Source organism: Pleurodeles waltl, chromosome 11 (genome assembly GCF_031143425.1).
Source record: "Pleurodeles waltl isolate 20211129_DDA chromosome 11, aPleWal1.hap1.20221129, whole genome shotgun sequence".
Lineage (NCBI taxonomy): Eukaryota > Metazoa > Chordata > Amphibia > Caudata > Salamandridae > Pleurodeles > Pleurodeles waltl.
Genome location: NC_090450.1, coordinates 821,032,907 through 821,056,963, shown reverse-complemented (window position 1 = coordinate 821,056,963; position 24,057 = coordinate 821,032,907). Strand labels below are relative to the sequence as shown.

Genomic DNA, 24,057 nt, shown 5'->3' with positions numbered 1-24,057 from the left:
CAAAGAATGATACCGGACAAGTAGACATATGTGTAGAGCTCCTTGTGACTTTCTGCCCTTGGTTCAGACCGCTGATGTGGTCCTGTTCTTTCTGGAATTACTTTGTGTCAGCTGGTTGTTACCCGTTGAGGCAACATCTCCAGATGGGTCTGGGAGTAAAATGACCAGCTAGTATAGAAATACTGGAAGACTGGCTGGAAGAAAGACGGTGGTGTGTCATCAGTACCACTTAGATAATGCTCTGTGGTTCTGTTGTGATTATGCCAGCCTTGTACTGCCAAATGAACTCATCCACCATGGGATGAAACATGTTTCCATCAAAGTGTGGATTAATTACTTCGCTGGGCCTTATTACTGTTGGCACATCGCCATGGCATTCACAGTTCTGGCAGCAATGTCTAAGAGTACCGAGGACATCAGTAGTTTTCGTGTCACTCTTGTTCCTGGGTTAAACATGAACACTGTTCCTGGGCATAGTGTAAGGATAATTTAGCTGCTCATGTTGGTTCTGGCCCATCTAAGAGTCTGTTCTCAAATGTTTTGTTGCCCTAGGTTTCTAGACAATAAATCTTATTGTGTATGTGACAGCACATCGCTTTATACAAAGACTAAGCTGAGGGCATCCCAGACACAAACCTAACTTTCCCGGGGCCAGGTACTGGTTGCCCAAGTATTTTGAGATGCCGGATTTAGGAAAAGACATCCCCCAAATCTCTTGCGCCTGGCTGACAACTTGCAGCTAAATGACCAGGGCTGGCTTGGGTAAAGGAGCTTTTGCACAAAGTATAGCTGCTGTCATTCCCCACAACAGGCACGAACGACTCGATGGATAGGACTTCTAGAGTCTTGAATCGGTTACCAGGATCCAAGTCTTCCTGGTTCCAATACCAGTTTCTGTGTCCCATTCTCCCATGTGTGGAGGCAGCCTGGAAGAAGGGTTAATGTGAGAACTTTCCAACCCAGATAGCCTGACGGGAGTGTTCAAGACTGAGAATGGGACTGGCAGCCTACAGCTAATTCTCTACACTGGGGACAGCACTAGCGTCTTCAGGATTTGCACTGCCATGAGGCTCAGGTGTGTTTGTGGTTTCTCTAGCCTTCAACTTTGCACCAAGAGCATCTAACGAGTCCTCTGACCTGATGTTAGAGTATAGCAAATAGACAAACCCTGCAGCCGGAGAATAGTGTGAGTGATTCAATAATTCCTGGTTCAGCTGCCACTGGATGAGTCTAATGATTAGAGCTACAATGAAGCCCATTTCCACCGACAGGTTAATATCCACTGGAGAGCCCAAGGGGAACCAAGTACCTATGTGACTAGAGCAAGCTACTGCAGGAATTGGAACAGCAAAGAATGGAGAGGTGTCTCATCCTCCTGGTGTGGTGTGGCTCTAGTATTAAGATGTCCTCCAAATGGGACTGTAGTAGTTGAATATCCAGTAAAGGTGATTCAGGTCACTGATTCTGTACACAAACTTTGTAGGAGTGGTGGAAGAGTTAACACTGGGGATAATCAGCTTCTGCAATTCTTGAGCAGAGGTTGCCACAGTCACTAACTATTAGTACTCCAATCCTCAACTGTCACCTGCACAGACTCAGATGAGGATATCTGGATGGATGGTCATACCTCATCACTCTGGGGCTGCAAAATTCCCAAGTGCATGTATCTGGTGTTACCACAGCAAACAGACTCTGTCTCCTGAGTCACATCCAGTCAGGTAGAGGGTCCCAACCTCTTCCTACCACATTCCTGCCATTCTAGGATTAGGAGAGACTAGCTTAACCCTTTTCTGCACAAACAGCATGGGACCTCCAAGCATATATTGACAGTGAAGAATAACTTTCAGAGCAGTAGAGGGTTTGGTCCCCAAAGGAAGTCTACTCCCCACTGCTTTGAGCGTGACTAAAAGGTCTGACTAAAGAAAGCTGGTTGGGTACCAGTGAAAAGTCAGTCATGTGACCAAGCACTTTCACCTAGTGTAGCATTTCTCAGGACATTTGCATAGGGCTAATGTGTGTTACCTTCACGTCGGAGGGTCTCTGGGAATAGGGTCTTAGGTATTTGGAGAGAAGGATGGGGAAGCCACATAGCAGAGTCAGGGGTATTACACTAACACAAGGAGTAGCCAATACCTAGCACTTGTACCACAAGTTTTATTCCTAATGAAGGAGTCGAACACCAATTTAGGGATCTGTTTATACCATGAATCGGCATGCAAGTCTGGAAGATTTGGCAAAACATCTTAATGATGGAAGTCTAAACACTGGAATGTTTCCCAAACACAAAACACTGAGGTTTGAGGGCCAGGAACCGGATGATGGCAAGACAAGCATGACTTAAAGAAGGACACTGTGTTAAGATACCTGAGCAAAAAAAGTAGAGGATGATGTAAAAGAACAACAAAAATAATTATAAAGAGACCCACGGTAGCACAGAAAGGAACCTTGTTACTGCACTCATGCAAGAGAAGCTGCTGCCTATCCATAAAGTTTGGTCTAAATAGGGAAATGGCCTGGGGCCGCAAACTGACAGTGACACAAGCCTGTATAATACAAGTGCACTAAGCTACATAATCAATTTCCAATGTCGTCACTAGGTGGCGAGGTGCTAATAATAGCAAATGGCAGGACATGGGAGCAGTGAGAAGGGATTTTCATCATTAACAAAATAACTTGGGAAAGAGTCAGCTCAGAAGAAACAGACCAAAGAAAGATTCTCCAGGGCGTGGATGAAAAACAAGCAGCAGAAAGGGGTGGGGCATGAGCGCTATCTTCTTGGCATTAACCTTTGTGGTAGAGGAAGAACAGAAAAGGGAGGAATAGGGTGTGTATCGTTAGGAAAAGATGAAAGGGGATTATGAGGTGAAAATGGGAAGCAAAGAAAATTGGCCTCAGGTGGTGATCACAGATAGATCAGCCAAATGAAAAAATGATTTGTGGAGAAAAAAAAAATGGAGAATTCAGGAATTATCAGCCTGGACCATGAAAAAAGGGGAAACCAGAGTTACCTACCTCTTGAAAGTTAGTGACTTCCTCAATGGGGAGCTTCTCTTCCTCCTCAATTGCATGTTTCAAAGTCATCTCCACACGTTGAAGGAGAAAGTCAAAGGCGGAAGGAGTCTGGGGAAGATACAAAAATGTTCATATTTCTCAGAAAATGTCAAATTCACAACACCAGGTGGTCAAGAGAATTCAAATAAAAATGTTACAGACAATAGATGTACTGCTGATCGAACATGACTTATTCATACACTCAATGAAGCATGCGTTCTTAAACAGTGTTCTTATTCAGAATGAAAATCAAACAATGAATTGTACTTTGTAATTGTATTGCCATACTGCACAGATTAAATTGAGCAGACATGAGGTAGCTTGTAATTTAAGGCAGAAACCTATGATTTCACTGGGCGGCACCTAACCTTGCTTCCCTTAACATATTGGCATGACGTGTTTATTATTAACCAGGAATACATATAATTAAGAGACCCTACAAAAATAAAAGGGGACAGCAGCAGGACATCAGATTTGTGGTTCACATAATTCACAAATGATGTTTGTAGCACAGAAGGGATATTAAGCGTGATCTTGAGTTGACAGATTCAATTACTTTTTAGAGTAATTTAGGATGCCAGTTGAGGTATTTCAGAAGTTGCTATAGTTTCTGTAACGGTTTTAGGTATCAGAACCACACAGCAAAAGTTGAGACCAAGTCACCTTTTTCATAAAGGAAACAGAAATTCACGCCGATACAAAGGACAGTAAGAGAGACTGGGACAAACCAAGAAATTTGTGACAAGCAGGAACCTACCATTTTGAAACGGCAAGGAATATCACTCCGGAAGACACCAGACTCCAGGGCTTCCACGTGGCCACCAACATAGGTCTCAGAGTCCAGCACATGGCCATCACTAGTCATCTTATTAAAAACTTGCTCCTGCTTGTTTGGAAAGATTATGTTGGCATGATATGCCTGAACCATGAGCAGTGCCTCGCACAGTGTCCCAGAGCCCTTCCGTAGTACCTAGGGAATAAGGGAGGAAAGAATGGAGTAAAAACAGATACACATCCTCTATCAAAAAATGGCTTACACTCCAACAGGGATTAGGGTCTCAAAATGTGCAATGTTTTGCTCCTAAGAAAAAACAAGCTATGAAAGTTCTTCTTCATCCAAATAAAAAAAATTCTTAGGTATTCGTTTCAAATTTCTGCTTTAAATTGTATTGTTCTTCAACACAGTGCTAGAAAAAAGGTTTCTTACCTGTAACAATGGATCCTGACCAAGCTACTGAATATAACTGGATGAGTGGAGTTTATTCTGTTTCACTACAGACTTCCAGTTTTGCGACGATGAAGGATGTATATCTTGTCCACCTTATTACAAACGCATTACATCCCTTGGCATGTGCAATAAGGCGGATGGGATATCGCCCACTTTTGTGACAGATTAACATGTGTGCCAAGCTCTAAATCAGGCATTTAGCCTCTTACCCTTTTGCAGGTGAATCAATGCTCCAAGGGTATCTGTGGGACAGCAAAAGTTCTCCATCAGGTAGTTCTGCAGTACCTCTTGTCCCAGGCCCATGCCAGGTCTGGCTGGTCCACAGGTGAAGTCCCCAACAGGGTCTTGCAACACTTTGCGGTTGCATCCACACAAGTGCTGCTCCAGCTTCAGTCGCTGCAGCTCCAGATGGGCTGGACTACCATAGCAAGATGCAATCCTTGCACGGGCTGATTGGCAACATACAATCACTGTCCGATTGACCCTCAGCAATCATACTGTTGTGCTTCATGTTTGGAACAGTCAAGAGAGTCTGGGAGGAGCTCTGTAAAACAAGTCCTCAAAGATTACTCTCTAGCAGTCTACTCTTCTGGGCGCCCCACAACCACAGGTGACATTTCCACCTCACTGCTTCATGGACAGTCTTCCCTCCTGCAGTGTAGGCTGGCCTCTTCCCCTGTCCACAAGCAGGCTTCAAGCCTCTTCAGGAACAGTATACAACTTCCCCAGTAAGCGGATCCAAACTTCAGGCCATGTCCCCTTAACTCTCAGAGACCGGCTGTAGGCAGACATCTGCTCTGCTTCCACAGGTGCCGTCTGAGTAGTCCACAGACCACTCCCTTTCTTGGCCATAGAGGACTTGGGCCTGGAATTGGGCCAGTGGTGTCCCACTTTTATATCCAACTGGTAGGCAGGAGATGTGGATCCACTGCCTGAAACTCTAGAGACAGTTAGTTTAGGGTGGTTCTCCTCTCAAGGGTCCTTTCCAGGCTGTTTTATGCGGTCCTTGTATACAGTGATGCTCCGCACAGCAGGGTCAGCTAATTGAGCACCAACAATACAGGCACATAGAGGTATGAGGATTCTGTAATTGGCCATCATGAACCGAAATGAACACTAAAGGCAGTCCTCACCTAAACATTTTCCCACATTTTACAGCAGAGTCTGCAGTCCCAGCTTCAACCTTACTATCCACCAAATGAGGGTTTTCAGGAAGACTAATCAGCATCTCTTTCATAACAAAAGGCCTCAGAGAATATCTAAAAGAAAGAAGTCTCCTGTCCTCTCTCTTCACGGTCACATCTCTGCAATCTAGCTAAAGGAATGCGAGCAATACAATTTCACTGTCTTTGAGCACATTTCTCAACTCCAACCCTTGCACAGCCAGGCCAGGGGTATCCAAATGGATTCCACTGGTCTCCATTATTCTGATCCTCTTACTCTGCCAGACACACAAATAATACATGCATTAACAAGGCTACACACAGCAACATGCTTAACATTCAATGGATGTTAGTGTAAAGGGCTGGGTAAGCACAGAGAAGCAGAACTTTACACTAGTGGGCCAGCTTGCCTCCACTCCAGTGGCTCAGATGAAAAGGTCTGGTTCACATAACTACTTCTCAAAACGCTGTGTGGTCCCACCATCACTTATGCTAAAGCAGCAGTTCTTAACCTTTTGAAATTTGGCAACACCCCTCCTCCCCAACCCACCCACTGGATCACTACTGGAAACATGTTTCACAATATTCCATATTTTCAAGCTGTCAGTATCTATTTCTATTTTGAAATGCATCACTGCAAATGCCTTCCCTCCCAGTGAGAAAAAGGGTTTCTTAAACACTGTCAACTCAAACACACTATTCTTAAACCCCTTGAACGCTATGACAGCTGGTTGAACTGCATCCCATCAAATCCATCCCTCACTGCGATAGCCCATTTAACAGCGCACCATCAAATCCATCCTACTCCACAAACCCATTGGTACTATCTAGTCTCCCACAAATGCCAGTTGCACCAGAGAGACTCTAACTTTCTTCCAATATTGCCAAGTTATATATGTACACATCTACACAGTTTTAAATTTCATGCCCTTTGAAGAGCTCTTGGAACTAGAGTAGATGTTGAAATTTGCATGTTATTTTATTTCTTAGCAAAAACACCCTCCTGACAAGCCTCTTCAAAGACAGTTCTGTGCTTCATAATTCAATTTCACAAAGATTGTGCCCAGATTAGGACTCAGGACGAAAAAAGTTATTAACCTCACAGAGTTGCACCCTGCACATTCATAGCACCAAGCACTGACGAACTTCCAATATCTATAACAGTTCAAGGAAATTGATCTCCAAAAGCACTGAAGCAATTAAAGGTTTGCATTCTCTATTATACCAAAGTAATACTTATGAACTCCCATGATTGCACATCCTGCAATTATTCCGTTCATATGGACAACAGGCTGAGCTGCTGTATAGTTAAGGGAACTCTTCAGGGTCTCTGGGATGTTCTGTTGTGTAAGAGCTGCAATAACTTTATACTCTCCAGTACAGCCCAGCCTCTGGATGAGGAACAGCTGGACTTTGAGGTCCTTCCTAACTCGAGGACAATGTAGAGCTTATAGACATCACAGCTTTAAAAGTAAAAAGCCCAAAAGACAATTACGAGGTCACTGAACCATAGGACCACAAGTCTCAGACCATTCCCTTAAGATCAATTGGAGACCCAGACCCCTTCAAATTCATATCAACCCAGCAGAAAATTACTCAAGCACATCTCAGGCAAGAGACACTAGAGAGCCTTCATAGACACAGTCTCCTATCTCCGAGATAATGGAGCATTTGCAGCACTACACCTTGTGGTTAGTACATCTATCATCAGTTTGAACAAATCCAACAAAAAAGGCCGGCTGCTGTTCTACGGTGTTGGCTGTAGAAGTCAGAACCCAATACAATCCCTTTGCACCATGAGGCAGCGTTTCCAGAGCAGAGCCAGTAAACCCAGAGCCATACTGCATTCTTAGGTTTTTGTAATTGCAGATGGCACAATACAAATGCAGAGCAACATAATAAACATTATTCTAAATCAGGGATCTCCTATCTTTTCTGTAATGAGAGCTACTTATGTTCAATGAAACTTATTGAAAGCTACTAATATTATCAGTGTTGTATTAGCGAGTACATTAGACAAGTTTACATTAGAGGCCACTACATGCATGATTACTTACAGAGATACACTCTCAATTTCAGTATGCATATACTAATTGAACCAATCAGAAGCTTCTAATTTAGTTAGCTTGTCTGGACAGAGAAGAGCTACTTACAGGTAGCTGGAGATCTACCAGTACATCACGAGCTACACGCTGGAGAAGCCCAATTTAAATGGAACTAATTCACATAATGAGTAGTTAAGCTGAAAACATGGTGCAGATCAGACTGTCTTGGTCCTACACTGGGTCGACATTCTACGCCTCTGAAGTAGTGTTGAGTCCATAGTAGGCAGGAGCTACAGCCAAGAGAGAAGAGCAGAGAACCGTACCTCATCAGGTTCCATAGGTATGATGGTACAGAGGGCGAAAATGAAGGGATGGACATACTTCATGTACATATAATATGTGGCAACAGCATCGGACACAGAATATGTAGCCAGAATCTGTAAGCAAAAGAAATAAAAGGAGAAACGTGAGGAATTCTAAGACATCCGATATTAGATTTTCTTTAGCCTCCCCATACAACATAACACACCCTCCTAAACACCCATCATGTCTAGTAACCTCTTGGCTCCACCATACCTGAGGCTCTTCTGTGGCCATGCGGCACATTTCTTCAGGATCCAGCTCCACTGGGTCATAGCCCAGCTTGGCTTTGGCTGCTGCTTTCAGGTTTTGACTCCCAACTGGAAGGTAACTGTCCCTCTTTACCCACCTAACAATAAAGAATATTTGCGCCTTAGATTTGTACAATAGGAGACCTTCATCACTAACTCTAACGTCCCACAAGACACAACCACAGAAATATTCCATCCAACAAACACCCCCACATCAAATCATCTCCCCTCATGCCCTAATAAAAAGGCCAAATGGGAATGTTTGTAAGGCATGGAATCTGGAGGTAGAGGATATAATCACAAGAAATACCGTTATTAATAAAGGGAAGTAACACTTTCTTTCAACAATATATATATATACTGTAGTAGAAGAGGGTTTTGGATATATGGCATGTTCCAATGCAACAAATGAACAGAATTTGATTCATTCTTATTCAATTTCTGCAAAACAATGTTGTGTTCCAACATCTAGAGGGATAACTGCCACACTATGGGGCAAAATAAAATAATAAAAATAAACAAAATAACCTTCACCTGCCTCTCTTAAATGCCTATACCGAGTCATAATTCCAAATGCCAATGCCACCCAAAAAAATACTTTTAGCCCCCATAGCATATATTCAACTCCCACAAAACAGCTCTATATTCCATCTTCAATCAAAAGGCCCATCCTAACCTCTGTCCAAACATCAGTGGAGGAGGAACGGTGCCCAGGCTCCTGCTAGGGAGTGTCACAGTACTGTGCATCTTGGCGTGTACCTCCACCTTGCACAACAACACATACAACATCAACTCTATTTGTCTGCATATGATCATCTACCAAGCTTCAATATGAGGGGCGTATCTACCTTTCATTTATATTCTGTTACGAGGAAGCCCTGATGAAGCAATTGGGTTATCACAAAGTGATAAACATGTTGCCTCGCTAGAACACAGAGAAAAAAAAACAAAAAACTTGAGAATACAATAAGAATTGGTTTGACTACTATGATGATGCTTTGGTGATACATTTGTGAATGCTTGTGATTGCAGTTTAAACCAGTTTAGAGTACTTATTCAAGGAATCTTCCTGCCGTACCTATAGTACCAGTTTGCTATCCCCAATTCGGACCCACCTGAAAGCTCTCCAAGGTGGGGGAATAGCTATACTCTTTCACAGGAGTCTGTACCCTACCTGTAGCAGTCCATGTGAATGCATGGGGGAGATTTGAACTCCCCCTGGCTGTCCTTCTGAAACCCAATTTCTTGGTACATGTCCATCCCATGAACAGCTGCTCTGGCTTCAATAAAGGGCCTGAAAGACAAAAAACAGAGGTAAGAAAAAGTCACAAACATTCAAGAATGTGTGTAGCTCAACCACCTCCATTTAAAACATATATCCGAGTCCCTCCATTTAAAACATATATTCGAGTCGCAGCCACCACTAAAGGAACCTTTGCCATGTATGACTGAAATGTCCCAGTGAAAGTTAGTCACGAATGTCTGCCTATTTTACCCATCAGCAAAAGCGCCATTCTCCAGGAGTGAAAAGTGAGCAATTACGAAATGTGTTACTCACTGGCTTTGAAATTAGGGGCAAAAAGCTTGGTTAGTAAACATGGCGCTGTCCTAATCCTTTGGCCTGTCTAGTGAATGGTCACACATGTCTCCAAACTCCCAAAATGCATGTAGTAAAGTATTTATTTCTCCACAATTATAATTAACTTAGCCCTTCAGCTCATTATTTTAGGAGACATCTCTCTTGCTATTTTTGTAAAGCGTTCATAGGAGCAAATAAAGCTATTGGGTGCTGAAGGAACAGAAATGTGAGGTGAGAAGTGCGTTTGAGCAAAGGTAATTAAGAATAAAACAAACTGCGTTTTCGGATGGGGACTTTACCAACGGTGCATTCTTGAGTACTCTGTTGCTTTTTTTGTTTTTTGCTTTTTTTTAACAGGCGGCTCATTGTGAACCTTTCAGACTTGCCCCTTATTTATTTATTTTACTGGTTTGGTAATTATTTTGTAATATTTAGCAAGCACAAGATTGACAAAATGTCTAACAACACTGTCACAATTTCAGGACATAGAGACCAGTTTTATTAAGTTTCTAAAAGTCAATTAGTTGAAAGTTTGATGTAGCTCAAAAGGAAGAGAATTCTATGTGTAAGCAACTTGACAGGCACCGGCATGTTCAGCATGTCGGCATTTCCTCATCTTGGTGACAGCCGGAAAGCAGGTTTATATCCAGGAAGAGCACATTGTAGAGAACCCAAAAGAAACTCTACAGATGAAAAGAGGTCTTTGTATAAGAAACGCACTGGCATTTGAATGTAGCAAACTTACTTACAGGAAGCCGAGCAATGCCTGTAGCTATCCATAAATCGGGGGCATGAAAGGCTTTTATTCGAATTTAAGCATGTGATCTTTTGAAACTTGTCCAGCTGGATAGTTAAAAGACCACTGCACCACTTGTGAATTCACAAATGTTGCTAGTCTCAAAACTCGGCTGTGCCGCTGCTGTTAGCATCAAGACGGTCTGTTGTGACTCAAATGGCCTTCTTGCTCCATTTGTAAGTCACAGCCTACCAGATAGCACAGCTGTCAGGTTTGCTAAAGACATCTTGAGAACATTTAGAAAGCTGAATGTGGAAGTGTATCCTGCCCGTTGCTTGCAACTGGCTTTGTGGTTGGTAACTCACGTTTTCTTGCTTTCCATTTGCTGGCTTTATTTGTTTTAGGCTGTCCAGCTTGAGTTCGTACCTTCCCTTGCCCAGACCTTGTTTACAGTATCCTTTGGAGTGCTCCCTATCTGTAAACAGGCCTGTAAATCTTGTTCTTATCTCTTCACAATTGCTGTACATTCAAAGACAGAGGTAAAATGTCAAGCACTGTCTCTTGAGGGCCTGTGCTTACTTTTCTTTCTTGGATTTCAAGTGAGAGGATTTATGTGACAACCTTTTTGGATACTGGGGATAGGAAAGAGTTTATTTTTCTAGCATACTACAACCTTTAAATTAACTGTGTGAGTATTTCAGAATATATATGGATTGGAAACACAGACAAAGCACATTTTTTGTTATTTCTGAAGTGTTTGAAAACAAATACTTTAATATGATCAAAATATAATTACACTGTGTGATGCAATTTCCACACATTTTTGTCTGTGCACTGTATAGTTTTATTAGTAAAACTGTATGTCTGTGCAAATGTAATGGTCATTTCAATTGAAAATGTGCTGTCTGTGATGGTAGTGTGTTACCACACCATGAATGCTCCACTCTATTGTACTCCACACAACTGCACTCTACTCTGCACCATTCCACGCCACTAAGCTCTGCACCACCTCACGCTTTGCCTCTCTACTCTGCGCCACTCTACGCCAATGCAGTCTACGTCTGTACTCTGCACCAATGAATTCCACCACTCCAGCCTAAGCCACACCAATCTACTCTGCACATCTCCACTCTATGCCGATACACTACGCCGCTGCACTCTATGCCAATACATTCTACATCACTTCACTCTATGCCAATACACTTATCACAGTAACATTCAACTCTATGACCTTGCAGTCTGTGGCCGTTTCAGAGTAACCACAATACTATGCCGAACAAAATCTAGGGGAATCCAGTTTAGGTGCTGGGAGGAGCAAATATTAACCTTGAGGGCCAAGTCGGAAGGTCAAGTGAGAGATTAGGACAAACTCAGCCAAGGCAGTCAAAAAAAGTTTACACTTACCAGTCAAAGAAGTCCCCATTGTATGTGACCATGATACTGGGTTTTGTCTCCTGGACATGCTCAAACCATCTCTGGATTAACCGTGCCTAAAACAAGAACCTGAAACTAGTCAATTAACCCATTGATTTAAAACAAAGTGCAAAACACTCAATCAGAGCCACCACTTTCCCAAATGAGAACAGAACCAGCACAAAGTGTACAAGTTGGCAGAATCAAATAGTAGGGACAAGTCCTTAAGCTTTCATTTTCCGAAGCAACTCGAAAGACAATTGAACCATGTCAAAAAGCATTCTATTGCACGAGATATTAATAATGGATCAATGCCACCCAATGCAGAGGACTGTAGACTACAACATCGTACCACAAAGGTCCCCAAGTACAGAATGAGAGGGCGCATGTTTCAAAAAATATTATTGGCTCAGAAGCCCAAGATTCAACAGAAATATATGTACACAATGTTGCAAACACTTTCAAGAGCCAGTGACTAAACTGGAATATGAGGACACTTGCCAGAGATTTCGCATTTGGCACCCTCACCTCATCAGGCTCATTGAAGATACAGAACGGCCCCTCATACTCTGGTTTAGGAGTGAACTCAAAATCTTCAATGTCCTCTGAGACAATCTCTCGGTTTGTGATCAGGTACCCCTAGGAAGTAAACAGTGATTATTGCAGCAGCACTGAGAAGTAGCATCAATCCTCCAGAACCAAGCACTGCTTTAGTGCCTCCTTCAATCTCTAATCATCATCATTATACACTGCAGGTGGAACAGTGACATTATTGGCTTCCAGGTCCTCATGATTGAGAAGGTGTAGGAGGGGTTGGGAGAAAGGAGGTGGAGGCACTGCTTTAAGTTCATAAAGATTCATAGCTTGGGAGGGAATATTACCTTGAGTTAGGGGAAAATTCCACAATGAAATAGTGCTTTAAGCTCACAAGTGATGCTGTAATGGTGAACAAGCATCGCAAATTAAGGATGGTAGTAGTAATACAACTTGGTGGTGAGAAGCGGTAGTGACATAGCTAAAACCACCATGAAGAATGTAAGTGCTCTCTTGGGTCAGAGACTGGACAGGATAAGCTAGTGGCTATGAGAAATTGCACATTAAAGACAGGGCAAACCTAAAGGTAAGGAAGCGCTATTTATCTGTAACAATAATTTCCACATCGGTAGCTATGCTCTCCCCCTAGATTTGATAAACTTAGAATAATTCCAGACTGTTGGGCTAGACCTATAAAATATACCTGTTTATATAAATGTGTAAGAACAGTGTTTATTTTAGATCTTGATTTTTAAAACAAATTTCTTTCTCTTAAACTTTATATCAGATTCCATTTTCCAAAACGGTTCTTGGAAATGAAAAATTGAAGAGAAAAAAAAACTGTTTCTATGGCAGTATATGCAGAAAATTAAAGTGCCTGCTTTCTTTTATATTTTGTTATCAAGGCCATTGGGCCACTTTCTGATTTAATTAGCTCAGCATTAAAAAAAATAAAACCACATTCTTAACAGTAAGAATGGTTTTGCAGCTTGAAGATCTTCTAATTTGACATGCTGTTCGTTATTCCATGAACTAGAAGTTGCATCCAGAAGTGTTGCTCTTTAGCAGACTAGGAAGTCAGACAATGAGGTACATCCTAATTTAAAACGCTAAATCTTCATTTATCCATATATTCAGTTCAGCTACCTTAAAAAATGTGGTTGTCAAAACATCATTTGATAGGCCAGCCTTGGAGAAGACGACCCTCAATATTGACAAACTGTACCTCCTGAAGGAGAGATTTGGTTTGTAGTGACAGCACTAAAGTTGTCAGTCCTGTTATATAAAGCAGGACCAGATGACAGCTACTCCAACTAGTATACGACTGTATGTGATCTCGAGGATAACTCAACCTGAAAAAAATTACAGTAACTAGTCGTTTTGTGAAACCATGTGTTAGACCACAAATCTGTCGAAAACCATTCTCGAAAACAAAAGAAAAATCTTGAGGCTGTTTTTTGTGTTTTTGAAGGGTGCCCTAAGATCTCTCTTCATTTCTTTCTTCTTGGGGAGAGGGTTTCACCTATGCCATCAAAACCACATGGGCCACTCCAGCCCCCATTTAACCCCACAAAGGGACTTCCTGAAACCTCCCCACCTCATACATGCCACCCCCATTCTCTCTTCTCCTTTTTCCTTTCTTACCTTAATCTTGCTGTCTTTTTGCATTGTCTTCCTTTTGACTATTGAGTCACAGCAGACACAAAAGAAAGATAAGTACAATCTTTTATTTAAAAAAGTAATTTTTATTATTACAATTCCTTTGGATTAGAAATTGCAAGAATATTTTGAGGCCCCGGGATTCAGTCCTTGGCCCTATGTACCACTTCAACAAAAACATTCTATTTTCATGGAAAGGATATTCATCATAGTAACATTTCTCCAAAATGAAGTTTCTATCATCAGTTGTTTTCATCAGGGTGATTTTATTCATTTAGGTAATTATTAATGATGATGAAATTCCATATACTGGATGTACGGCCTTAAATGGCAGTGAGCGGTGACCCCATATATAATGCATGCCTCACAGATTCATGTTGGAATAGAAAACCATTCCACTATAGGAGAAAGTGAGTAAGGAACCTGGATGGAATTCCAAGGAGGCCATGGAAGGCTAGCATGTGCCATGCACACGAAAGATGTCATAGCAAAGCAGGTGTCATGTAGTAAAGACTAAGATGAAGCAGGCATCCTGAGAATGGTGAATGGCCTGTACCCTTTGTGCAAACAAAATCTTCATTCATAAAAAGCCACAAAAGCCTCATAGAACGGTTGAGTTTCTGCTCTACGACTTGATTACCCCTTCTATACTCAAATTGCAAACCAAGGTAGTATGAAAGGCTGCAATCAAAAGTCAGCAACCTCACTGCTACTACAGTACCAAAACCAGGGCCTAAACCCTTTGGTCCAGTATGCATTTCAACTGGTGGTCAATGCCAAAACCTGCTCCTTTGCACTGAAATGAAAACTAAGCACAGAAATGCCCTTCATGCCGAGAAGCTTCTGAGGCAACAGAAAAGTCACAACCCAGACAGAACTAAGTTACCTTTTGGTGAAAACGTCTGCATCAAATGTTTAGGGGACACACATGATGTCATCAAGTGAGGGACAGAATTTTCCTGTCTAAATGTTTAGAAATTCCTAATCCAGAAAAATCAGTCACAGTCACATTTGGTCATTGAATTCATATTCCTGACTTTTTTTTTTACTGATAGTCTCAATAAAGCTTCAAAGCACAAGTGCCAGTTGTAATATCTATCCTCACAGATAAAGAGAGCAAAGGTTTGACCACTCTACTACAAACAATGTTATGTTATGTTATGTTACTATGTTTTATATAGCGCCTATCTACCCGGAGGCTTCGTAACGCTATCCAGACTAAATATTAAACAAGCTGGAGGGAAAGTGATACCTCAAAAAAGAATGCTACCTTGGAATTAAAATAGCCATGTTTTGATGGCTTTCCGAAATTCTGTCTCAAACGGATATTAAGCGGCAGCGAGTTCTAAAGTCTTGCTCCCTGATACTTCAGAGATCTGCCTCCCCAAGTTATTCTTTTTACTTTAGGGAGCGCAACCAAGGCTTTAGAAGAGGATCTTAAAGCTCTTGTAGGTTCATAAAATGAAGCTAGTGTTTTCAATAGATGAGGTCCTCTATTAGATAGAGCTCTATGAAAAATACACAGAGCCCTAAACTTGATTCTTTTCCTCACTGGAAGCCAATGCAGAGCGATCAAAGCTTTCTTAGCCGAAGAAAACCTAGGCATGTTAAACAGTAACCTAGCAGCCGCATTTTGGACTATTTGTAGTTTATTAACCACATACACTGGGGATCTCAGGAGGAGACTGTTCCCATAGTCCAGTCTTGATAAAATGAGGGCCTGTACTGTAAGTCTTTTGGCCAGGGGAGGAAGCAAACCAATTACCTTGCGAAGTAACTTCCGTATTCCAAAACAGGTAGTTGAAAGTCTCCTGGCCTGATAGTCTGACGTTAGTCTGGAATCCAGCCAGACCCCTGATGCTTTAATGTGGTCTTTTGGTGGCTGTAGATATTCTAAATGTATTGCTGGCAAAGTATTTTTCGCCATATTAGACAACCTTCCTAAAACATTATATCAGTCTTTACTTCATTAAGCTGATGCCTACTCTCTGTCATCCAAGACGACACAGCTTGCAAGCAGGCCGGTAACACTGAATTCTCCACCTCCTTACCAGAAGAAAAAGAGATTACTAACTGCGTGTTGTCTGCGTATGATACAAGCGATACACCAAAAGGTTCCACAACTTCTGCCAGGGGAGCCATATAGATATTAAAAAGAGTCGGGCTCAATGATGAGCCCTGTGGTACTCCACATTGAAATCTAAACGGATCTGAAAAGAAGAAGCGATCTAACACCTGGAACGTTCTGTTTTGAAGAAAGGAGCTCAGCCAATTAAGCGCTTGGCCCTTAATACCACTTTTTTCCATTCTTTGAATCAATATTCCATGGTTGACTGTATCAAATGCGGCACTTAGGTCCAACATAATTACCGCCGTCGCCAGTCCTAGATCCATCCGTTTTCTGGCTACTTCCGTGACCGCTATCATAGCTGATTCGGTGCTGTGGGCAGGTCTGAAGCCCATTTGCGTAGAATGCAGAATATTATGTTCTTCCAGAAAACCAGATATTTGTGTATTGACATACTTGTCAATTCATTTTGCCATGATTGGAAGAAGAGAGATTGGCCTATAGTTCTTAAGTTCTGCACCATCTAGGCTAGGTTTCTTTAGCAAGGGATTCACTATTGCATGCTTCCATGATGCCGGTACAATGCCACTTTGTAAGGAGCTATTCAACAGCTCTGTTATCACCGGTATTATGGCTGAACATCCCTGCCTAATTATATGAGCAGGCGCGGGGTCCAAAGGGGAAGCAGATTTCAATTTACTGAGAAGCAAGGAGGTACTTTCTTAAGAAATAGAGGGAAAGCTCTGAAGAGTAATATCGCCTTCCTTATCCTCAGTGGGCTGAACAGAACTTAACCCACCTTTGCCTGGAAAGTTCTTATAAATATCCTCGATCTTCTTTAAGAAGAATGAGGCAAAATTGTTGCTATGTTCCACTGAAGTTACAGTTGCTTCCCGGCAGCTAGGAACATGAAGCAACTCCTTCAAGACCCTAAAAATGTATTTCGGAGGGCCCGCCGCCCTTTCAATTTCGTCACCATAATAGGTTGCTTGAGCTAGTCTTATCTCGTTATGATAGAGCCTAATTGATCCTCTATACTCTTCCCTATCTACCTGCTTTAATGATTTCCTCCATTTTCTTTCGAGCCTCCTACAATTCCTCTTCAATGTTGTTAGGTGAGGAGAAGACCATGGGGACTTGTCTCCATTCCTCTGCCCAGAAGGGACCTTGTAAGGCCGCAAAACATCCAAGCTATCAAAGATCCAGTCATTGAATAGAGTGGGGTCCACCTGGAGGTCCCTCATAAAATCTTTTTTACTCCTAAATAACAGATTGATCCATTCTTCTACATTAACACTATGCCATTTCCTTACCTTCCTATTTAGAGGCTGATGGAAACTGTGATCCTTAGACAACTTGATTTTTAACGTAATTAAAAAATGATCAGACCATGCTACGGGAGCGGGGGGTAGAGCACTTAGCGAGGAGAGATTGCTAAATACCAGATCTATTGTATGTCCTCAGTCCTGTGTTGGACCACAAATTAATTGATGTAGTCCCAACGCTTCTAGATCATTCACCAAACGCTTAGCTGCAGTCAGTTCTAAATTGTCCACTTGGATATTAAAATCTCCTAGGACCGTTAGATTAGGTTTCCTGCAAATTAATTCCGCTATCTGCTCCGGCAATATGTTAAGGAATTCTTCATAGGGCCCTGGTGGTCGATACAATATAACTCCAGTAAATGTGAACGTTGGGTTAAACGCTAAGGAGAAACTCATACCCTCACATCCTGAGAGGTCTAAAGGGGAGCAACTAAATAGAAGGCCTTGTTTAAAAATAATAGCTATACCCCCTCCTTTACCTTTTGCTCTGTCTAACCTCGCAATGGCATACCCTTTAGGAAGAGCAAGTGCTAGCTTCGGACCAGAACCCTCATGGAGCCAGGTTTCTGTCAGAAAAAGGGCGGCCAGTGACTGCTCGCTCAAAAGAAGATTTATATCTAGCATATGTGCAGGCAGGGAGCAGCAGTTTATCAGCTGAAGAACCAGACTTTGTTTAGGTTGCCCTAACTCTGAACTTCTCGGTTCTTGCATAGTCCATTCACAGGAGGGACAGGTCCAGGCCCCCAACCCAAGGTTAGGGCAGAGGCAGAAGCAATCCCCCGGGCTATTCGTAAACGCCCTAAGTTCCCCCGGAGTATAGGAGATAACGGATCTCACCATTTTCTCTAAGACTAAAGGGAGTAGGAAACATAAGCAGCTAAGGGCCCTGACAAAAGACGGGAGAAAAACGCAACCCGAACAAAGGCCAAACACCTAAAACTATTTAGGGTCCTTTTAAAGACATTAATATGTCAGAAAAGCAGTAATAAAGACATTTGTACCTAAATACAAAAGACATATTGGCCACATTTATGCATATAGGGAAATTATTGTTCTATCCTGCAGTGGCTAAAACCATAAGACGCAGAGACTTTAAGAACTTTGCATTACTTCTAGAGCTGGTTAAGCTGTGTGGATGAATGTCGCACGGAAAACAGAATCTGCAGGTTTCATGACGTCGCTCTGGTCCCAGTAAAACATGTACTGGTGCTTTGCTAAGCTAAAGCTTTGTTGTCAATATCAAGAATCAACATGACATTTTCTCTAGGACAGGAGCGCTAGTGCTACCGACATCATTGTAATATAATGAAACAGACTTTGTAGTTGCCAGTTATTGGACATTTCCTACAGTCAATATAAATGTATTAAATGTGAATATTCTAAAGTGTATTGCGCCTTTTCAAGGCTGTGCTAATGGTTATCATAGTAGGTATGCTGTCGGCACGGGAGACGCAGCACTCAAGACAAAGGAACAGCTGCAGCAAGAAGCAGAACTGGTGAGGAAATGCTCCTGTAACATGTAGAATTGTGCATGCCCAAGCTCGCTGAATATCACAGGCACACAACTCTTTACGCGGGACCGCAATGTGTGTTCAAGGCTGCATACACCAGCAACTTTACAAAGGAAGATTAGGCTATAGAAAGCATGGACCAGCTCGCTGTCGCTGTTTCAGTGGATGGGGAAGAGACGGTGGGGTGGGAAGAGTTGATGGACAATTCATGAAAAAGTTTAAAAAATCCACACAGCAGAATAAGAAGTGACCAGCTATGCCGAGAGGGTGCAGCACTTTAAGGTCGACACATGCCAGAGGCAGTCACAAATGACCTGGAAGAGAACATTCCAAGGTATCAAGAATGAACCATAGAGGAGATGGGAATTTTCAATCTGGGCATGGGAACAAGTGAATAAAAAATGAAGGCCTGAGAACACCAGGTGAGTCTGAAGATAAATGATTACTGCATTACCTGTCCGTCAATCATGTAGGAGATCATCATGATCTGGTCAGACTCCGCATCTGGAAACTTCAAAGGCAGCTTTGTTGTCTCTATATCAAACGCTAGGACCACAGGATCCTACAAATTATAACATAAATTAATCAATGGCACAGTGCAGATAGCAGGTACGTGGGGACTGAAAAATTACATCAGTAGGACAGAGTGTGAAGTCTCATATTAGAGGGAAACAGAGAAAGGCAAAGAAATATAGCTGTGGAGGCAAAAGGGATGGATGATGTAAAAGACCTCAACAACCACCTTTCCTAAATAAGCGAAGCTCTAAAGACTCACCGGTCGCTCCACCAGGTCATCACGCCTGGCAATTTCTGGTGGGAGGGTGCTTCCACGGTAGCGGATGTTATACCAGTGAGCCTGCAACAGAAAAAGTAGGGTCATCCCTGCATCAATGCGGTATAACCATCTTTCACAAGCTTGAACATTAATCTAATGTATGCTGCAAACTCTCTCAAAGTATTGTTGTACCACATGGCTAAAGATTCAAAAGCAACACAAGATAGAAATATAGCTATCCAAGGGAACAAACAGGTACGTTCAATGTAGTCAGTATGCAATACAGTACTCTACTAATCGCAACAAACCATCTGAGCGAAATATATTGAAATTTGCGAGTCAAAGATGCTGCTTCAAATGCCAATACAACACAGAAGTTTCTGAAAAGGCCAGTAGATTCGGGAAGAGTCAGTCTAGATCCTGAATCTTACTGACCTGAAAGAAAGTTGATGCCACTTTTTTTTCCAATGATCTACCAAATAAATTTGGTTCTAGTTATGTGTAGCGTTTCAAGTGTATATATTGAAGCTGTTCCAGGCACGTCTCAGAGTTGAGGCAGATGGATGACACCAGATCTTCACCACCTCCCTGGAGGTGGTCCAGTTCTGCAGGTGGGCCAGCATGGGCAAACCCCCCTCTGGAAATGTGACGCCAGAACACAGGGCTGCTGCCTCAGTCTCCATACCACTACAGGACGCTCCTCACCTACATCCCAGATGATGCGGCCTCCCCCATGTCACTACCCAAGAGTCATTCCACTTGCATCTCATATGCTGATATGATCCTTCCCGTACCCGCCAGACCACCTCTAAAAGCATCCCCGGCTATGGACTGAAGACATAAAGGATCTCTGAACACTTGCTGGAGGGGTGTCACTTTCCCAAAGCGTTGCCACACCCCTCGTCCCCTCAAGGGGGGTGTGCCTGAATGCTTGCTTTTTAAAAAATATTTGTTTACTGTTCAATGGGGATTTGCCAGATAATGGTATTGCTGAAGTGGGAGAAGGGCTGGTTCTTGCTGTATGGTGTTGTTTTGCTATTTTGCCGCTCATTTGTTGTACATTACATTTCCACGCTCTGCAAGCTCTACACCCACATGTTGAATCCTCATAACACCACACTGATCACCACCCAATTCGCAGCCTGAATAATCCTAGGAAAGGGAAACAGGTATTATCCTATCTCAACAGTAATCACATAACATTAGTGTTCCGACAGGAAACGCATCACGCTAACAGATATTCTCCTACTACAGCTCCTACTCCCGTGGGGTCTATATCCCAATACATAAATCCCTTCCATTCACATACCACGATCATATAGCGGACAGCGATGGCACATATGCGCTGGTCCTCGGTGCTTTGGCTGGCGCCTAGTAAATGTCTATGCCCCTAATATGGGGACCCCCGAATTCTACCACAATCTATCTGCCCTGATAAGGTGTATGCAAACTAACTTGGTTAGACTGGGAAGGGATTTAAACATTACCCATCAACCATCTGTGGACTCTACTGGCTCTTCTGCTAGTAGGAAACCCTGCTCATTACAAGCGCTCCAAGACTTCACTGACACATACCACCTATTAGACGTGTCGTACTCACCACCTGCAGACCAAGGGGTACACTTTCTACTCGAACCACCATGACACCTGAACCCACATTGTTTAATGGTTTGTCTTTCAAAGCCTTCTCTTATGGTTGAGGAAGGTGACTCACATGTCTCTCACCCTGTCCGACCGCACCTTTGTTAAGCTCGCGATGGTTCGCAATGGTTTTGCCGCTCCCTGGCAGTGCACCCAGACAATGGCAATTTCCAGAGAATGCGCTCCATTATGCCGTCTTCAAATGTGAACTCCTCGCTGCCATTAACAAATTCTTTGGTCTGAACTGGGGCTCAGTTCCCAAACATGCTACCTCATGGGAGGCCTTCAAGAGAAACAAAACATATATTTGAGGTCACCACTGTCTTCTCTGTAATTCCAACATTTATTTAAGTCTAGTATGCCAAGGGGTTTTAGTCTGTTTGACATCCAGAAAGCCCTGCATATAGACAAGAGCCGGCATCGGGCTAAAGCCAGTATGATCACGGCTATAGTTCGAGACTTTCAGATCTCGGACCACTTCGAAGGTTGCAGTAGAAACCTTGTGTGGATAATTTGTATCTCATTCCACTTACGTGTCACACAATGTAGTAGCGATTTAGATGTAGAGGGGAGTCTTTAAATAGAGGAGATGGAGTTATCTAACAGAGTTAGTTAGCTAAGCCATTTTGGTAAGTCTGGTGTATGAGGTTTCCCATTTTAGTTAGAGCTGCTTTAAGTCTAGGAATAATGTAAATCTAAAATTTGGAAGCTGATTTTTGAGTTGTAGTCCTGCATACAATAAGGAGTTCCCCTAGAGTCTCTTACCAGCAAAAAGACCTTTCTCTACCCATTCTGCCAAACATATTTTTTTTCCATTTACTATAACGTTCTAGTTGTGAACTAGGGAAGCATTACTTGACTATTTCATTTTAAGCTTTTTGTCCAGCTTCCTCAGTGCACTCATGGTGCTTTCGATTATGTTGTGGGAGGGGTCCGCCTTAATATATTAAGCTGGTAGTGCTCTACCTTTTCACTTCAGTGGACGCCCAATTATTCATTACTGCAGTCTGGGAAGACTACTGAATAATTATTGGAATCCAGGGACCTTCACCGAGTCATTTATGAAACCCGGAGACCCCAGCCTAAGCAAGCAAACAAATATAAAAAGAAAATCAACATTTTTTTTTTAATGGGAGGTTGGAGCATTTCTAAACTCAATTGAGGGCACCCACAGTCCATACTATATTATGTTTAATGCAAGCAACTTACTTTTAACCTCAAATGTTAAATTCCTTCACATTTACAAAATATTTAAACATTTTCAATTTTATAGTTTGCACCTTTATTTAAATAACCTTATTAATTTGTTAAAATTGTTTAATTTTCTAAGCAATCGCAGATACCCTGGAACATTTGGCACCTGAGGTTAAAAACCACTGTACTAAGTGGTCAGAGCAGGCATAATAGGTCCTTTACAAAAACCATAAAAGGGCAGTGCATTTATCTTCCAGAAAACAATATGCTTCTTATCGGATGAGGAAAACAGACTGATATGTTGTGAAGTCAGGGAAATTGATACTTTCAAGATTTGGGCAACATGTTTACCTTTTTGGTTCAGGACTTTGATTTTGATACCTTCATAAGAATATAAAGAGGGTAAAATGACAACGTCTTTCATGTCGACTTGTGAGATACTACTGTTTGCACCATTCCAATTGAAGAACGAAACTGTTCTTATGTGAGCTAAAATCAACTCAGTATGCCTGTAGCATAAGATCATGTCTTGAATGTTTTGAAGACTTTTGTTAGTCCATGTCTGCACTGGGGTGTGCTTTGCCACCAATTGCAAGTCTAGAATCTGCAGATTTGGGTTGGTGCACTTCCGGGTGGTTTTTATGTCCCTAGGAACACTTTTGTGACTTTCTCTTTATTCTAAGGGTGTCTCACTTATGGTGCTATTCATCTGTAAACTGAGCTTTTCGCTGGTTAGTCAATATAAATGTTCTCTATAAAGCCAGTATAGCGCTGGACAACAGTATCAGCTTAGATGTAACAATTGGTGCGAGTATAAAGAAGTGGTCAACTGCCAAGGTGTTGTCAAACAGCAATGAGAAAGCCTAGTGATGGTGGCGTTGTAGGAAAGTACCATCTTGCCTGGCATGTTACCCCCATTTTTCACTGTATATATGTTGTTTTAGTTGTATGTGTCACCGGGACCCTGGTAACCCAGGGCCCCAGTGCTCATAAGTGTGCCTGTATGTGTTACCTGTGTAGTGACTAACTGTCTCACTGAGGCTCTGCTAATCAGAACCTCAGTGGTTATGCTCTCTCATTTCTCTCCAAATTGTCACTAACAGGCTAGTGACCAATTTTACCAATTTACATTGGCTTACTGGAACACCCTTATAATTCCCTAGTATATGGTACTGAGGTACCCAGGGTATTGGGGTTCCAGGAGATCCCTATGGGCTGCAGCATTTCTTTTGCCACCCATAGGGAGCTCTGACAATTCTTACACAGGCCTGCCACTGCAGCCTGAGTGAAATAACGTCCACGTTATTTCACAGCCATTTTACACTGCACTTAAGTAACTTATAAGTCACCTTATGTCTAACCTTTACCTGGTAAAGGTTAGGTGCAAAGTTACTTAGTGTGAGGACACCCTGGCACTAGCCAAGGTGCCCCCACATTGTTCAGGGCCAATTCCCCGGACTTTGTGAGTGCGGGGACACCATTACACGCGTGCACTACATATAGGTCACTACCTATATGTAGCTT

At 42.3% G+C, this 24,057-nt stretch overlaps 1 protein-coding gene across 1 annotated transcript in view; it reads right to left on the bottom strand.

Moving 5' to 3' along the window:
- Window positions 1-24,057, bottom strand: part of POLE (DNA polymerase epsilon, catalytic subunit) — a 293,620-nt gene that overhangs the window by 189,883 nt on the left and 79,680 nt on the right. The window contains exons 8-16 of the mRNA XM_069214647.1: window positions 19,699-19,779; window positions 19,378-19,485; window positions 12,355-12,465; window positions 11,818-11,903; window positions 9,273-9,392; window positions 8,064-8,196; window positions 7,811-7,924; window positions 3,809-4,021; window positions 3,013-3,120 (exon numbers count right to left, since the gene is read on the bottom strand). Of these exons, the coding sequence (XP_069070748.1) occupies window positions 3,013-3,120; window positions 3,809-4,021; window positions 7,811-7,924; window positions 8,064-8,196; window positions 9,273-9,392; window positions 11,818-11,903; window positions 12,355-12,465; window positions 19,378-19,485; window positions 19,699-19,779 (1,074 nt within the window). The remainder of the gene's footprint in view (window positions 1-3,012; window positions 3,121-3,808; window positions 4,022-7,810; window positions 7,925-8,063; window positions 8,197-9,272; window positions 9,393-11,817; window positions 11,904-12,354; window positions 12,466-19,377; window positions 19,486-19,698; window positions 19,780-24,057) is intronic.